The 17,612-nt window shown below is 52.6% G+C and overlaps 5 protein-coding genes across 5 annotated transcripts; 3 read left to right on the top strand and 2 right to left on the bottom strand.

The window, feature by feature from the left end:
• Positions 1 to 1,320: 1,320 nt before the first annotated feature.
• Positions 1,321 to 2,628, top strand: HO173_008957 (uncharacterized protein; the record flags this gene model as incomplete). The annotated part of the gene is made up of 2 exons (XM_037310853.1): positions 1,321 to 1,348; positions 1,433 to 2,628. 2 exons carry the CDS (start codon positions 1,321 to 1,323, stop codon positions 2,626 to 2,628), a joined length of 1,224 nt encoding a protein of 407 aa, XP_037162169.1.
• A 781-nt stretch (positions 2,629 to 3,409) lies between these two features.
• HO173_008956 (uncharacterized protein) lies at positions 3,410 to 6,058 on the top strand (the record flags this gene model as incomplete). The annotated part of the gene is made up of 1 exon (XM_037310852.1): positions 3,410 to 6,058. One exon carries the CDS (start codon positions 3,410 to 3,412, stop codon positions 6,056 to 6,058), a length of 2,649 nt encoding a protein of 882 aa, XP_037162168.1.
• A 349-nt stretch (positions 6,059 to 6,407) lies between these two features.
• Positions 6,408 to 9,052, bottom strand: HO173_008955 (uncharacterized protein; the record flags this gene model as incomplete). Its single annotated transcript, XM_037310851.1, has 5 exons — positions 6,408 to 6,559; positions 6,719 to 7,964; positions 8,020 to 8,233; positions 8,297 to 8,329; positions 8,586 to 9,052. 5 exons carry the CDS (start codon positions 9,050 to 9,052, stop codon positions 6,408 to 6,410), a joined length of 2,112 nt encoding a protein of 703 aa, XP_037162167.1.
• An 855-nt stretch (positions 9,053 to 9,907) lies between these two features.
• HO173_008954 (uncharacterized protein) lies at positions 9,908 to 13,098 on the bottom strand (the record flags this gene model as incomplete). The annotated part of the gene is made up of 3 exons (XM_037310850.1): positions 9,908 to 10,541; positions 10,599 to 11,927; positions 13,094 to 13,098. 3 exons carry the CDS (start codon positions 13,096 to 13,098, stop codon positions 9,908 to 9,910), a joined length of 1,968 nt encoding a protein of 655 aa, XP_037162166.1.
• Positions 13,099 to 15,800: 2,702 nt separating this feature from the next.
• On the top strand, positions 15,801 to 16,302 carry HO173_008953 (uncharacterized protein; the record flags this gene model as incomplete). Its single annotated transcript, XM_037310849.1, has 2 exons — positions 15,801 to 15,848; positions 15,913 to 16,302. The coding sequence occupies 2 exons, from the start codon at positions 15,801 to 15,803 to the stop codon at positions 16,300 to 16,302; spliced, it is 438 nt and encodes a 145-aa protein (XP_037162165.1).
• Between the last annotated feature and the right edge of the window lie 1,310 nt (positions 16,303 to 17,612).

Below are 17,612 nucleotides of genomic sequence, written 5' to 3'. Positions count from 1 at the left end.
GATATTTGTGGATAACACACTGGCTTAGGTGCTTCAAATGTGTGCCCCTTCATCAGCCAACCATCAAGCTGTCTCCTCTGGATTCTTCGATAACCATAGATCAGCAGTAAACAGCTCCAAAACACGTGGTAGAGGCTCCACACTGACCCCGGATGACCTACTATTCGACGGCTGCACTTGCTTAAGAGCCTAGATTTGGCGATCAATACAAGCTGTGTCCCAGGTGGCTAGAAAAGAAGACGGGTGACATGGTGGCCACAGAGCTCGGTCCTTACGCCATTGTGGGGCAGAAAGCTCCTTCGCTGACCTCTCGCGGTATCAGCCAAGGCGGTGTATAAGTTCGGCGACGATGACGGCGATGGCAAATTGGCGAGAAGGTGAAATGCCAGTTAGAAAGTCAATGGTCATGTAAAATTAGGTGGCTTGGGATTCCAACGGAAGTGGAGACAATGGCCAGATTGTAGGAGCTTTGAGCATTGAGCAGAGGGCGACGTAACGATGTCTTCCAATTAACGCACGACATATACTTCTACTATAAAAGATTCAGAATTGCATACTCAATGCTCATCTACCGTCCAACGTGTTGCGAATCATCTGAAATGTGAAGAAATTCTTCACGATGCTCAATCCTTATTATTGTTCGGGTATCTGCATCTTCATCCAAATCTGGTAAAATGCAGCCCTGACACGGGACGGCCCGAAGACTCAACCGCTAGTGCCGCTTTGCCCCTCTTCAATTTACAGCTGGGTCGGAAAGTTCCACTTTATATTATAGTAGCTCCCTCGTCCCTTCTCTTCTCTTTTTCCATTCATCAAGCAACTTTTCTCTTCTCTTACACTCTCATTACCATCACTACTTTGTTCTCTTACACTCTCATAAACATCACTACCTTGCATTCTACTTCCTGAGCGACGGACTGAATTCATCTAAGCTTTGACGTTGCTCACCGTTGAACGCATAAGTCGCAACCAGCTCAGCTACCTCTGTCACCTTACACATCTCGACACCCACGCAAACGTGCTCTTGAAACTATTAGAATGCCGACCGACAGCGAAAATTCTAAATGGGCATGGTGAGTACTGCCTTTCTACCCGCTCCCATGTGCAGAAGCGGAGCGGAGTCACATGCTTTGATCCTTCTCTACTGTCCACAAGAATGTCGCTGACGCTCGGCACAGCGAAGCATGCGTGCGTGGCCACCGGGCGACAAGATGCGATCACTTCGACCGATGGATGGTTCGAGTCAAGAAGCCCGGCCGGCCTTTGCGAGACTGCCCTCATGTTACAGTCCCATGTAGCTGCACCGATGACAAAGTCATAATGATGAGGATTCCCAAGCGTGAACAAAGTCAGACTCCCCTTGTACCGCTAAAAGAGCCCTTTTTAGCGTTGACTGGTTGTGCAACATGAAAACGAAGCTAAGCATGCGCAGGAGGAAATTGCAATTGCCGCGTACAGCGAGTCTTCGATCCAACTTCCGACGATGAGGGTGCTCAGCCTTCCCGGCGCCCACCCCGGATACAGGATCCATTGGATCCATCGCGTACGGTTCCCTACCAGAATGTTCAGCCTATTCAGCAGTTTCCCGGGCAAACCGATGCGCAATCCATAGCATTTTACCAACATATTATGTCTCTTAGTGTATCGACTAGGACAGCGAATGGTCAAAGCGTGGGAGCCGAACCATCTCATAGCCTTCCTTTGCGAGATGGTCTGCGAACGCAACAGCCTATAGCGGAACCAAGCCCGAGTGATCAGTCAACACCTGCAGCAACGCCAACAGCACCAACCCGACGTGGTCAAGTCCCTCACCAGGAGCAGTCACATTCGGTCGGCCAAGCCTACTCTCCAACAACGGTCCAAGGCGTTAGCTCCCCTTCGCCAGTACGTCCAGACAGCAATGTGAATTCTAACCACTATTCACTCTCAAGGCCACAGGATTGGGACGCCGCCTACCATCAGCCTCGAACCCCAGCTTCTTATAGTGTAATCCAGCCTGCCATGAACGGTCGCAGCATGCCTGACCCCGCACACTTTGAGCGACTAGGTTACCCTTATCCGCCACCCGGCGACCCCTATCCCATCATCAGCGCTGCTGTGCCATCCACAGAATTCAATGCCTTAACAAATTCCAACAACTGTCAATGCGGCCCAGGATGCACGTGCGTGTACTGTGCAACCCATCCATACAACGACGCGACCAGAGAACGTGTACACGATCTTAACCAAATCATGACGATGGACAACTATTGGGCTGTGAATCCTGTGAGCCCGCCGCCATCTAGATATGGGGTGGCTCCCACAAATGGCACCAATATAGAGCCAGTGATGGGACAGGGATACCCACCGCTGGACGAGGGACCTTTTCCGTCCGCAGCATCTGAATGGACGAATGCGCCAATCCAGGGCCCTGAGCTTCAGCCGACGTTTGACGAGGGGGCGTCGGTCGATAGTGGCGATTATTTCAACGATTTCTCTCCCCGTACGATGCGGAACTCCGGGTACTTTACCATGGAATATCCCGTGAACAACAATTGCACCGATGCTACTGGGATGTGCCAGTGCGGTAGTGATTGCAGATGCTCGGGATGTCTCACTCATCAGGGACATAATGGGCTTCCCAATTAGGGAATGTCCTTCTTTACATGGGTCGGGGGCTGCTGGCATAGGTAAGTCTGATTGAGATTGTTGATTCCCACAGAATTGACGATGCTTAGGTGCTAGGCCCAGATTGTAATGTTCGATTTTACAACGTAATAGATCGTCGTGCTTAGCGAAGGTGTTGGAGGGGTAATGGACAAATGTCCGGTCTAATGGGCATCTTCGGCGTATTGGAAAGAAATACTGCTTTCAAGGAAGATACCCTTCATCACTAGGTGGCTGGATTGGAGGCGTTAAAATGGAGTTTGCACACAAGGATTTGTGGTAAAAAAAAGTTGGCGTGGGCCTTGTGCTTTGCTCGAATGGTTCCTTTTCTACTTGCATAATAGACTGTGCTGCTTTGATCATTGTGAGAGACAAAGGTAGAGGGGCTTAGGTGCAAAATTGGGGCCTCTCTGATAATAATGCTTCTGACTATTGTCCTCCCAGTGAGGTCCCGAATCTTCAAATATCCGCATTGCGTCCTCAATTCATGTGGCAAAGGAACTACACCCGTCTACTTTGCCATCACATCCTCGAGACGCGTTTGAGTAACCACACGCAGCAGATAATTGTTCCACCTCGCTTTTCTCCATCCAACTTCAATCTCATGCCTTCTAACAGTCTACACCAATTCAATCACACATTGCTGCGATTTCTCTTCACTATAATCTACTTACAAGGTCAGCACTTCCATGGTCTGCTCCTCCATGGTCTGCTCCCTCAGCATTGATCCAGACTCTCCAAGGCTAGAAGTGGAGCTCGGAACATGAACTGGACTGGGGGCGCCCTCTCACGCTCTCGCAACGCGAACGCCAAAGTCTCTCTCTCCGTCAAACAGAAGAATCATTTTGCCAAAGCCCGCGTCAATTTGCAGAATGGACAGCGACCATCTCCGCCACAGATTCAGTACTTTGACTTTGGAGAGTGGAAGCTTGAGAATGGAGTACATGATGACCGACGTTCAGGCCCCCCCAAATGTATGGTTTCCAGCCAGAGAACGCTGGATCAATTTGAGAACGTCCAAGGTGTGGTGAGGAAGTTGCAAACTCTCCGGCCAAGGAATGAGGGAAACAAAAGAAAGCGTTCCCTCATCAACGACACCGAAGGTCATGTACTACCGAGCGGTATTGCTATTCCTCCAATCTCGCCTTCCATCATCAGCTCACGTCGTCCCTCGAGGTCCTCTCCAATCCAAACTGAACCCATTGCAAAACGAACTTCGAAGCGACCTCGAACCCCAACGCCCTCTACGAGCGATGAACTAGATCCTCTAGAAGTCGTTGACAGTGTGGAAGCTAAGCGAGGCAAGCTCCTTCAAGAGAGCGACTGGGTCGGCGTTGAAAGGCAGAGACGTATGTCAAAGCCCGTCAAGATGAAATTCACGGACGCCAAAGATCGAGATCTCATAGGCAGACGTCGCCCTTTGAACGGCAGCGCCGTTCAAAACCGCTGGAATGGGCAGAATTCAAGACGAATGGAGGCACCGCTAATGGCATCTTACTCCGAGAAACCGCGAGGTCAACATCGAGGGTTTGCGGAAGAGTATTGGAGCGCAGAAGGAGTGAGTATACGGATTGGCTCAACAGCCATGAATACGGGACCAATTTTAGATGAGATGCTCGATTGCTACCAGTCTCCAGGGCCAGTACAAGGCTCTTCACACTCGGCAAGTTCATTCAAATACGACAATACAGGACCTACACCGAAGCCTCAACATCAGAGAGGCGAATCTACCGCCCCCTCAAGTTTCAGAAACGAGTCTTCGGAGCCCTTCCGTAGTCTCTTCAGTCCAGAGGAGGTCAAGCCTTCGGGTATAGCCCAGTTGGTGGAAGCCGCGACTATCGCTGACAATGATAATGCTCCCCTCGCTGAGGATGAGCTACAATTACCAGAGGACTACCATCTTCCGGAGCCTAAACCAGGGTTTCGCTTGGTCTTTGAGCAGACGCCTCAGCCTCGTGGTTGGACCTCAGAGCTAAACCATAGGAGTAGTCCGATCGTGCGCGATTTCGCTCTCACTAAGGGGCGACTTCCAGGGGCTGCGACTGAGCAATCGGCACATCCAGAAGATCTCAACGTGCTTGGAGAGCAGATAGCTGAATACGCCCCAGTTGAGGATGCAAAATCATGTACGTCTCCGCTCAGCATTGCAACGTCTCGATACATGCAAGGACTCGAGAATCAAAGCTATGGGTCCGGAGGTCGAAGACCCTTCGCAATGAACATGGCCGATAAAGTAGCTACCACGAGAGACCAACCTGCGGCGAACATGAACAAGGCTGAGGGACAGCGAGGGACAACCGGAGATCGAAAGCGAAAGACTTCCGTACAGCCCGATGAAATTCAAGACAAGGAAAATGTTGAGCCAACTGAGGGCGAAGGCGAGATCTGGCGGAGCTTGATCAACCTCGACGACATTAGTGACTTTCAGTCGAGGCAAGAGCAGCCTCCCAGCACGCATACCCCCCAGGCAACAGCAGGAGCTTTAGCGAACGAACAGCAAGTTCTAGATCAAGCTTCTCGAAAGTCCAATGCGCAGAACGCTCCACCTGACGATGAAACGATATGGCGGAATTTCATATTCAGCGACTCTGGCCCCAACGACGAGTGGGTCATCGAAGAAGCAAGCCCCCAATCTTCACCAGACAACGACATCTCGACCTACGATCCCGCACGCACCCAGCCCTCCATGGTCGCCGAAGCGGCCACCAGCCCCGTGAAGCAGAACCCACATCTGATGGACGAAATGCGCGACGATTCTCCGCCGGTTCTAGACAACGCATCGCGTCACGCCAACGCATCGTCGAGCTCGACCCGGAGCCTTGGTATCTCTTCTAGCACGCCCCAGCAAGTCCTGCACTCATCAGCATCACCCCGCCGATCCTCCGTCCTGGCAACAGCGTCATCCCCAGCCACCCACGACAGCCAAAGCCACTCCAGCGATCTATACCTTCCAGATAGACATCATCGAATCTCCAACCCTTCCTCCCTAATCGCCGAAGCATCCTCTTCCCTCCCCACGCACGTAATCCGACCCCTCTCCCCCACCCGCGCCACCCACAACCCCTCCCCCTCCTCCGACGACGACGAACTAGCCTGGACACCGTCTCGCTTCCCCGGCCCTGCAGCAAAGGAGAAGGTGGTCTTCAAGAGACCATCTCGCTACGTGGGGCAGAGGGCGGGTGCTCGGCCTGAGCCCGTGCACCTGGGCAGGAACGTCAATGATTCTAAGAAGACGAAAAAGACGAAGACGAAGACGAAGACGATGAGTTTGGCGGAAGCGGTGGAGCGTGCGAAGGGGAAGATGGGTCGGAAGAAGGGTAACGGTGGAAGGGATGTGGGACACGGAGGCGAGGAGGCGGGGGAGTTGGGCGTGGATGATGATGATGATGATGATGATATCGTCGACGACTGAGTCTGTGAAAGGAGGGCATAACATGGAGACCCAGCTGTTCGGTTGATTTTGGCAAGCAAGCAGGACGAGACAAGACAAGACAAGACACAAGAGATTTGCTCAACGGTTTGCTCCACCATCTTGTTGCCAACCTAGCCCAACCAACCGTAGCACGATAAATTAATCAGGCAATCAAAAACTGCAGCCTGACTCGATCAATCCGGTCCACCCAAAACGGCGGCCATCCGGTGTTCAATCCCAGCCCCTCACATCTCCATCTCCATCACCACCACCACCACCTCCTCATCTCTCCGGGCATGCACCAAACAACAACAACAACAACAACAACAGAAGAGAGACAACACCAATCTCACAAGGCCTGCAAATCGGCCAGATCGGGATATCGCAGATCGGCCTCGGCCTCCAAATGGCCCATCCACCGCGCCAGGAACCCGCTCCCCTTGCCCACCGTCTCGCCGTCGCCCACGACGCAAAGGTGCCTCTTCGGCCTCGTCATCGCCACTGCGCCCCGGCGGTCAGCGGGGGAGCACGGAAAAAATCGTAATCACCGGAAGAAAGAAAGGAGAAGAAAGAGACACGGGGGTAGGAAAGAAGGAAAAAGAAAGAAAGAAAGAAAGAAAGAAAGAAAGAAAGAAAGAAAGGGGAAAAAAGAACACACACCGTTCAACCTCCTCCGCTCGCCCAAAAACCCCACCTCCCCCGCCGGGTTACTCCGCACCAAACTCACCACGACGGCCTCCTTCTCCCGGCCCTGGAACCCGTCCACGCTGCCCAGTTCCAGCCCGGGGAACCGCTCCGTCAGGCCCAGGTCCCGCGACAGGTGGGCGAGCTGCGCGTTGTACGGCGTCACGACGGCGACGTCCTCGGCCCTGACGCCGGCGTCGACGAGCCTGCCGACGTGGCGCCGGACGAGGAGGGCTTCCGAGGGGTTGGACTTGCTGTCGTTGGGGAGGAGGGAGGCCTTGCGGGGGTTCCTGCCGTCGTCGGCGGGAGGAGGAGGAGAAGGGGAGATGGCTTCGGGGAAATCGCCGCCTTGGGTGTCGTAGAAGACGAGCGGTTCGGTCGTGTCGTCCGTGTCTTGGACTTCGTAGGGTAGGGTGGTCAGGAGGCGAGTGGCCACGGCCGGCGCGGCCAGGAGTTGGGAATCGTACATTTCGTCCGACGGGAAGCGCATGATTTTCTCGTGCATGCGATATTGAGTCGTCAGCATGCGTTTTATGCCGGGGCCGTGGAGGGTGAGGAGGCGGTCGAAGAGGGTTACCTCGAGTGAACCGCCGCCACCTTTGGTTTGATCTTTATCATTGTCTTTTGGTGGCTTGGGGTGGAGACTGTGGTCCAGGGATTTGATGGTGGGCGGTAATTGCAGGTGATCGCCTGCGAGGACGACCTTTTTGGCTGTGAGGAGAGGAATCCAGGACTGTGCTTCGAGCGCTTGGCTTGCTTCGTCGATGATGACGACGTCGAACTGCTCGTTTCGCAGCTGGAAACCGCCTGCGCCGTGGAGGGTTGCGAGAACGACTTTGCTGCCGCTGACGAGGGTAGTCACACACTGCTTTTCCCGCTCACGATACTCCTTCCGTAAAACTTTCATGTCGTCGTAGATGGCCTTCCTTTCCCGACCGCTTCGTGTCTTCTTGATACTGGCCTGCTTCGCATCCATCTCCTTCCTCACATCCTTGACTATACCAGCTGCTTCCGACGTCTGCGTCAAAACGTCAAGGGAGTGGTTCAGCACGGATGGAAGCAGACGAGCCGGATGGCCGAGCCGAATGATTGGAAGCTTGTGCGGGGCGAGACGCTCGACGATGTTGTCCACCGAGATGTTCGACGGGCCACAGACCAGGATGCGAAGTCCGCGTCGGACGAGTTGGAGGATGAGTTCGATGAGGGTGTAGGTTTTGCCTGTCTACGGCCCGTCAGCCTCTCCTCCAGCCCGGACGGACGCATCGGTGAAGACCCACGCCAGGGGGACCATGGATGAGCGCCACCTCTCTCGACGCCAGCGCGAACCCGACAGCATCCCTCTGGCTGTCATTGAGCGTCTGATCGAGGAACTCAACCTTCGCCTCGTCCGGAGACACCGGCGTCGGTGCATCCAACCCGAACAACACCCTCGTCAGCGTCGTGTATTCACCCTCCTCCATCTTCTTCAGTCTCTCCATCGTCCAATTCATCCTATCCATCCCACATCAGCCTCTTCCCCTTCCCTTCCCTTCCCGTACCAAACAGTAGACATACCTCTTATAAGTAACCTCATTAGCCAACTTGACCCTACCACCCACCACATTCATCAGCGACACACATCCCCACCCCCATCACTTGCGTGACCAAAAAAAACCCCCCCAGACACAACTACTCACACCCACAACCGCCCCCCCAACTCCTCCTCCCCCTCCTCCCCCTCCCCAACCGCAACCTGCACTCCCCCCCCAACCCTCACCACCACCCCCTCCACCCCCCCCCCCCCCCCACCCCCCCCTGCTTGCCCCCCACCTCACCACATCCCCCACGCCCACCCCCATCCCACCCCCCCACCCCATCCCCTCCCCCCCCACCGACCGCCCCGTCGACCTCGAGCACCAGCACCGTCCGGCCCCCCGGCCCCGTGCGCCGGCCCGCGAGCACCAGGTTCGTGAGGGCGAGGCCGGCCGCGGCGAGCCGTTTGGGGGCGTGCGCGGCGAGGAGGGGGAGGGTGCGGGCGGATTCGGCGGCGAGTTCGGCGGCGAGGAGGGAGAGTTGGGCGGTGGCGAAGGTGGGGGGGTCGAGTGCGGGGGCGGGGGGGGGGGTGGGGGGGGGGGGCATTTTTTTGGTAGGGATGGATGGGGGTGTGTGTGTGTGTGTGTGTGTTGGCTGACGACGTGGGTCATTTGGGCCGTCGAGGTTGCTTTCTGATCCTGGATCGAGGATTGGGTGTAAAGGGAGGACTAAGAGTGATGATTGAGGGGTCAGGTGAACTGATGTGTTGAGAGACAGAGCGTCGATGTGAGGCCGCATGGTCAAGGACAAATGCTTGGCTGCTGGCGTCTAGCCTTTGGTTACAATGGGACTTCTACGATGGTAGTGTTTTCAAGCTGTAAAAGCCTTGCGTATTCAAGTATCAAAGTTTACGAAGAGGACCTTCTACTCAGTCTAATAAGTGACATTCCTGAGTCTCCAGCCCACTCAACATTTCATGGTCGAAGGTAGTTGTGTTGTTGGAACTTTTGGTTGGAACTTTTTGGTCTGAACTTATACCAACATGATCGATCGATAGCTGCTCCGCAGTACACTGAAAAATTAGATTGCTAATTGCCAACTCGTAAAGACCATCCAGCGCACAAAATGGATCATATATCTCTCCGAACCTGCTCCGTAAACATCTTCCGACGTAAGCAAAGATCAACCGCTTTCCAGACACTTAAGAAACTCACACAAGACGATAAGAGAGTCATCAAAAGAAAGCATCATCACGAACGACCTCGGACCGCGGTGTCCGTTGCAGCGGAAAAAAATTGCCTCCGGGGTGTATCATCAAGAGCCTGTCCATCCTGCCAGGTATGGCGTTGCAAAGGAAAATGCCGCCAATGGGTTTCCCGGGATCCTATCGAATCCTTGCATGGAATCCCCAAACCGGATAATGGGCCAAATCCGGATGGCAAACTAGATCCATAGCAAAAGTACTTCACACACAACCCCAAGGTATCGTGCGCAGGCTGGGTTCTGCGACTTCGTTTTATATTTCAGTGGCCATGGGGGCAGCTTAGATGCGTGTCTATTTTGTCCGGTGAAAAGAAAAAAGAAACTCATGGAAATTGCGATCCTGGATTCCTGCCTGGGCAGGCATAACCGCTGGTGCGCAAGATGGACAACTTACTTGCGGCCGTAAACTTTCCTGGCAAGGTTTTCAAACATGGCATTGTCCCCGTGGTACTGCTTCAAGGCCTGTGGATCACTGAAATCGCGATTCCTGAGCCGGGATTCCAATCGAACCTGGTGATCACGCAGCAGCAACTCCTCCGGAGGATATTGCTGGCTTCGATGGGGGCCCGTCTGCTCACGGATTGCCATCGCAACGGATCCGGATCCGCTTGTTGAAGCTTGTCCATCAGCTCTGGAAGTGGCCAACTTGGCCCGTTTCGCTACAACGTTCTCGGTAGGACTTGGAGTCCTTCTTTTCCTCTGGCCATTCGTCGGATCCTTGTGGGAGTTGTGTGAGGAGCTATCCGAAGGTGATGGTGAGTCACTGTTATTTGATGGCTCTGACCCAGAGTATCCATGGACTCTCTTCATGTGATCAAGTAAATTCCATCGGCGCGGAAAGCCATGGTTCTCGTGGGCGCGCTCGCACCCCTCGAATTTGCACAGAAAAGGTTTGGCCCCATGTCCATGCATCCCGTGGGCTTCCCTTTCGTGGCGTAGGAGACAGGCAGTCGAGGAGAAATGGGTATCAGAACATTCATTGGACTTGCAGCGATAGGGTTTCAGATGCGAGTCCAGATGTTTGCTAAAGAGCATGATTAGTAATGGAACACAAGATGAATGATTCCCAAAGGCATCTCACTCGTAATTGCACTTGAGCTTTTCTGGTGATTTGGAACAGCCGTCCGTGGCCGCGAAGGGGCAATGATACAGGCCATCCTCTTGCGGGACGGCTTTGTAGAGAGGATTCTCACGCGCGTTCCTACCGGCCTCACCGTCACTGGAACGTCGGGATCCATCCATGCCAGGATATGAGGAAAATCCAAAAGCCGGGTCCATCATCTCGGGTCCAACCCACGCATCCATGGGAAGAGGGATCCGCTGGAAAGAAGTGCTAGGCCTTATAGTACTGAGTGGGAAGTCAGAAGGAAGAAGATTATCGTCATTCGTTTGGAATGCAAACCTTTCTGAATCTGTTGGAAGATTGAAAGCCGGTTGGATTTGCATGGCGCCTCCAGTACTGAAATGTGGAAAGTTTTCGTTCATTCCAGCTTCTCCAACTGGCCAATCCTCATGCAAGTCCATGGACACTGGCGTGTCAGGTAACTGCCCCAAGAAACTATGTTGCGAGTACGAGGAACTCATTGAGGGTGCAAGTCCTGATGCAGGGGAATATTCCAAGGGTAAAGAAACGCCCACGGCGTTCTCTTGATACATCACTTGATGGTCCCACTCGGCAGGCAAGGCATACCCACCATCGTTGTTTCCAAGCACCATGGGAGGGTGTATTTCAGCTGGACCTGGGAAAAAGCCACCAGTGGTCATTATTTGATATGCCAGGTTGTTCACGGGAGAGCCATTAGTGTAATGTTGTTCCCCTTGGATGAGTTGTGTCATATCAAACGCATGGCTCTGAGGCATCTCAAAGGCCATGTCCATTCCAGAAAATTGGAGCCCAGCACTGGTAGCGCCCATATCATGGTAGGTTTCCTCTACTCCATAAGATTGGTACATTGAGGAAAACTGCGAAGGATCTCGCATCATATCAGAATATGGGAAAGGGAAAGCTCCTGGGGTTTCATGTGCAACATTGGTCACAGGCATGTCATTCCTATAGCTGGCGCTGTCATATCCTGGGAAAGCATGTCCCGTAGCAGAATCCGGATTCGTCGCACTGTTAGCTGCCCATTGTGCAACCCTGTCCTGCTGGGCAATCCTGTCTTGTTCACAACTCCTGTGGTCTGGCCTCACGATGGAAGCGCTATGGCTAAATGAACTTTGTTCCATGTCAACATGTCCTTGACCTGAGGTCTGGTAGTTCTGCTGTCCAGTGGAAGCATCCATTGGCTGGGAGCCTTGTCCATGAGGCTTCTTTCCATTTCCACGGGATCCGGCGAGCAGGCTGCTCTTCTTCAGGGCCGTGCCAGACTGTTGTTTCTTGCTGGGAGCCAGCGAGTTTTTCTTGTGGTTACTATAGAACGCTTCGTGTCAGTAACGCAGCTCGCCGAAGATGGTTCTCATCCCGAAGCAAATACAAAGACATTATGAGATACATCAATTAAGCAAATTCTGCTATACTGATTAGCAAGTTTTGAGCTGCTGAGGTAGACTTTTCTCCATTGCATACCAGGATAGAAGGAAATGAAGACTGTGTCCCGGGCGATCCATAAAATTGGAGAAGAATCCTTGGAGACGTCTTGGAGGCATCGCACCAGTGTCGCACGGCACCAGATCCAAGATTGGGATATCGTGCGGAGACCAAGATCAGACGAAAGGCCTGGAGGGCCAGTTGAGCAGAAAGTCTCACGGCAGTTGCAGTCTGTATCTAGCACGCCCTGGGTACGCTGTACCAGCATCGCTGATGGACCATGTGTGTCTGACGAATATCCGAGACACCGGACAACCTTACCAGAGTCCCTCCTAGGGAGATGGTGACCGTAAGCGAAATTGTGGCTCCGGTCCATGCAGAAAATGCGCAGCGGTACACCGCAGAGAGCACTCTTTGCAGTGTGAACAGCAAAAAGGGCGCATGAGGAGAGTACTCCGGGAAGCAATTCCGTCCGTGGGATAACATCACAATAAGGACATGCTCCGGATGGAGATATCAGTGCAAATGACAAGCTCAAGGGGAAAGCCAAGTCCAAGTCCAGTTTCGTAACCCCTTGGAATGGTTATCTCCAACATCGACAGACAGCAACAAGACAGCAAACAACAGAAGTCAGATCTGACAACGTGGCTGCGCACAGGTGCATCACTGTCATCCCGAACTGCGGGCGCGAGTTCTCTTGTCCAATGTAATGTCCCGAGGAGCCAAAGCAATCGGCGCCTGTGTTGTTCATGACTTGGCCAAGAAAGAAGGGTGCAGAATACAAGAAGGGTGGGCCCTTCCGTCCCGCAGTTCGAACCAGATCTTGGAGAGGGCGTACCATGGAAGCCAAATAGTCGCACCTTCCCGGAAAGCACCACGGGCCTCAAAGAGTACCTCGCGCGTCCAGCAAGACCACCCGCCTCAGTCGGGCGAAGTCTGGAGAGAGAGTGCTGAACGAAAGAAAGAGGTAACAGGGTGAGGATAAGGAAACGCTCGCGCAAGGAAAACGCTGATCTAATATGAAGCCACAGGGGACTGAAGGGTATTACCTCATATTGAATGCCACTGATGAGGACGGGCTGTCCAAATCCTGGAGCTGTATGCGGTTGGCAGTGACACACTCTTCTATTGTCATGTATTGGCCTTGGAAATACTAGAGCCTGACGGAATCCTGTGGTATCCTGATTTTCCTGTCACTCTGGGGTCCAGTGATTGTCAATCCGATGGGGGGGGGAGGAGTCAGAGATCTTGAAGTCCTTGTGGGATATGAAATGGCCAAGTTTGCAGAGTGGTCCTATGTGGAGAGAAAGATGTGAAAGTACAGATGTACTATTGATGTTGATGCTGTTGTTGTTGTTGTTGTTGATGTTGATGTTGTTTTTATTTTCTGTAGTCGCGACGGAAAAAGAGGATTGAGTAAGAGAGAGACGGAGGATTTTGGCAAACAAAAAGAAGTGGGAAAGTGGGCCATGGGATTTATTTGGGGAGAGAGGAGGAAAAGACGGGAATGGCAGGAGCTAAAGAGGTAAGCGGGGCAGGCAAGATTGTGGGTCTAGAGTGACAGAGGAGTGGGGGGAGGCAAACTGGCACTTGGCACTTGGCACTTGGCACTTGGGTACTTTGGGGGAGGGGTGGTTCAGCCTGGGAAAATGGTGGGAAAATGGGTGAAAAATCCTGCTTTCTGCGGGCATAGAGACTTCGGCCACACCTCTTATGCAGTCTCCTTACTTTCTTTCTCCTACTAAGGTAGTCTTGTCATTAGAGCAATATGCAAGCATATGCCCCCCCGGGTCGCAACTTTTGGTTAGAGTGAATTGAGAATAGCCTACCTACCTAGGTACGGTAATGCTTTTCACACACCAAGGAATTCTCGACTAAGGCAATTCATTAAGGTACCTTAATCATGGTTAGACCAGCTAGAAAACATTGAGCTGATTAAAATTGAATTAAGTCCATCATCATCATTGGCTACGTCGGTGGCTCTACTGCAAGCATGCATTTAATTAATTACGAGGTACTCACTATTCACTAGCCCCAACTTATCCTGGTCTATCTTGACACACTATCCCCCCCCCCCCGCTGCCCCTTGTCGCGTGGACCTAAAATCCCTAACAAAAACCAAAAACCAAAAACTAAAAAAAAATAAAAAATAAAAAATGCTTTCTCCCAAATTCTAAAATAATGCTTTCCGTGACGTGTCAATCATTACCCTAAGTAGTTCGCTCCAACCTAAACCCTTCCGAGGATAAGCTCCAAACCTTGATTCATGTGACAGGGGCCGACCACTTCCTCTGCGTCTGCACCCATCATATGAAATTGGCTCACTCATCTCGCTTGCCTCACGCCAGACCTGCGGCGGCACGGCAACACTCTTCCCACGCGTGCCAAGTTAATGCCAAGTCAAACCATTCGCTGCCATCCAACGAGAATTTGCTTCCTGCTAATTACCCGACTGCATGAGGTTATTCACATCCGGTGTACTCGATCCTACTACCTACCCCCGTACATGAAAGTGAACCGCTGGCTCTCCTGCGGTGTGATAGCCAAAGAATCCCCGTACCAAAGCACCCACTAGAGCAACCGAAAAAAAATTCAAACAGAACAAAAAACCCTTTCTCCCACCTTCTGCTGGAGAAGGAGGAGGAAGGGAAGAGGAAATGGGCCTACGGCAAGCAAAAAGATCTTTTGGTAGGGAAGTGGGGGAAGAATGTGGAGGAAGCTCGAGCCTAGCTAATGCAGACCGCGTGACAGAGGTACAGATGTTCCGATAGCCCGCGGGTAGCAGGAGTCTTGTGCTCCAGCTCCATGCAGATTCGCACGGGTTCATACAACCAATCGCTTTTCACACCCCCCTAGCCGTTCCGGTCTGGCGGTTTTGCGACTAGGTTCATTGCGTTGTGACTTACTCATCATCACTCTTCCGAGACTTGGTTCAGCCGTGCGAGCGCTTTCGACGGCAGCAGAGGCAATCAATACGGTTAGGGACGGGTTCCTTTCGGTGGAAGTAAAAGACATTCCTTCAACGGGTTAAGAGATCATCTCGTGAACGACCGGGAAAAAAGCGTTCGGATCACTCATTCTCTGGGCCCCATTCTATGGTAAGGGCTGTGCATCGGTGGAGACTGCTTGCGGTCATCTTCGGTCCATCAAATCCAAGTCACTCGGGGCAAGTGTTGCGAGATGTGATCAAGTTCCCTACGGCTGTGCATCAATGGGGCCTTGGTGAACCGGTCATCTTCCATCCATCATCGAATTGTAGCAAATGTGCACAACTTCTGCAAGCTTTCATGAATTCCCTACACCTATGCATCAATGGCGTCTCATTGATTCGGTCCTCCCACCTTCGTCGTCGGATCGCAATAAATGTAGGCCGCTGCAAGCTGTAACGAACTTCCGGGAAAAGCAGTCGCATTCTCGTGGGATCACATGGCTCAAACTCTCCCTCGATCCACTTCACTGCCGTGAGACATTCGTCCTTCCAGAAGTCCGGAATCTAGGGACCCGGCGGAAGGGAGACGAAGGCTCAAGTTGCCAACTCCGAAAGAGGAGAAGCGTGACCAACAAATCAAGATGTATGCCCTCGTCTGGTATTCGGGCAGCTGTCCAGGATAAACACTCTGCCTACTTACAGGTTCAAAGCTTGCCGCCAAAGGCCGGCAGGAGGCGCAGGTGATTCTCACGCCATTCTCAGCCTCGATTACATCCACGGTGTTTGCATTGCGGGCATCATTCTATCGGGGGGGGGGTCCACAGCCAATGATTGATTATCAAGATGACACACTGGGAGCCAAACCCATTGTTATCGTAGGTGTTGCTTTCGCTCTCTGGCAACGAGACCTTGTGGCTGACATTGTCGCCCCGGCGGCAGTGTCATTGGCTGCTCTTTCTGACACATCATGCATTCTACGACCCCGATATCCACTCAACCGTCCTACTGGAAGCCAGTGAAATCGCTGATGAGCTTTCAGGGAAAGCGAGGGGTCTTCTTGCCAAATGGGCAGCACCCGAGTGTCTGGCACCATCAAGTTTCACGGCTCATGCCGAACTGGCTGAAAAACATGGAGGTGGCAAGAGGTGGGGTTACAGAAATATCAACTGCGCTGAGATCGAATTGCAAGCCCAAGATCTTGATGCAACGGAAGGAAACTACTCATGTCGTAAAGGATGCTTCTTTTCAACTTTCCACAAGGCACTAACAATGCACCTCCAGAATTGGGCTGGCTGCTCCCTGGGAGTGTCAGGTCTTACGCAGAGGTAGGGAAGCCGAATGACTCCGGTCAAGTGGAACCGGTACTTGTTTACGGTACGAAAACGCTCGCTAATTTAGCAGAGGAAAAGGGCGCGAGTCGTTGGATCTGGTCCCGGTATCGGTTATGCAGACGACAAGAAGCTCGTCAAATCGGTCCAGCACCGAACGGTTCTGATGCTACGGATGTCGTGATGGCGGCCGGTCCGTAGGCACCCTAAAATATTCCCCGTAATACGCCTCGAAGCACCGAGAGGATACAGTGTAACTGTCCGGCCATCACGAGATCTGTCCCCCTATGTTCCAATTATAAGGACCGCCTTCGCCCCCCCCCCCAAATAAAGATCTGACATTCACATCTCACCGGAGATCTATTTTTGGACAGCAGTTAGACTCTATGACTCTGATACCGTTTATGCCTGTGGCCCAGACGACTGCAAGGTGCCCTTACCAGCTACCAGCGGTATGGTGGAAGTCGACAGAGCATAGCTGCAAGAAAGTTTGGAGCTCTTTCAAGAGCGTGATGCGCAGGAGTTAGATACATAACGGCCAAAGCATGACGAGACGACATGCTACAAGCCACAGATCAGGCCCCACAGATGAAGAGGAGGAGGTGGGCCGATGGCAAGAGCTACGGGCATGGATGCTCTTTGGCTGGCTACCCCTCACAACCAATGGGACACACAGAATGGGACATCGAATGGGACACACAGAATGGGACATCGAATGGGGAATTAGAGTGGGCTAGAGATTGAAGTAGGTTAGTGATGAGCGAGAACAGATTGGAAGGCGCCGCTGGTAAGGTTGATTGCAAGGTGTTGGATCCGAGGCACTTCCCGAAGGAGGGTTGATTGTACATCAAGCAGCAATAAAGTCGATGAATAGCCAGCGTGTCATGTCATAGATAGGATTCCTTGCAGCTGGTGAAAGCCATTTTTGCTCCAGCTTCTAAAGTCGGATGAGCAATGTGCGCAAGCGAGAGAGCAAGTGGATTGGACGAATTCAGGAGGAGACAAGGATTCGATCCTCAGATAGGAGCGAAAGATGGGTTACATTCCTTCGTTCACCTCCATCAGCTGAAATATGCTTTGATGGCAATCCTAGGTATTGGGGGCAGTTGTAGGCAATAGATGCACAATATTCCTCGTGTGACTTTCTTCAAAGGAGCAGCGGCACATTCCTTCCCATTCCACGCCAAGATGTGGATTTAAGTTAGAGGTTTCTCGCAAATGCAATGAAAAGAAATGATCGACCAGGCCACGGTGTTTTGTTTTTTGTGTTTTGGCTTTTGGCTTTTAATTCATTCAGATAGGGAAACTTAG

This window comes from Letharia columbiana, assembly GCF_014066305.1.
Source record: "Letharia columbiana isolate WasteWater2 chromosome Unknown Sc0000036_s0, whole genome shotgun sequence".
NCBI classification, from domain to species: domain Eukaryota; kingdom Fungi; phylum Ascomycota; class Lecanoromycetes; order Lecanorales; family Parmeliaceae; genus Letharia; species Letharia columbiana.
Note: the sequence above shows the minus strand (reverse complement) of the source record. Positions and strands in the feature narration are given on the sequence as shown.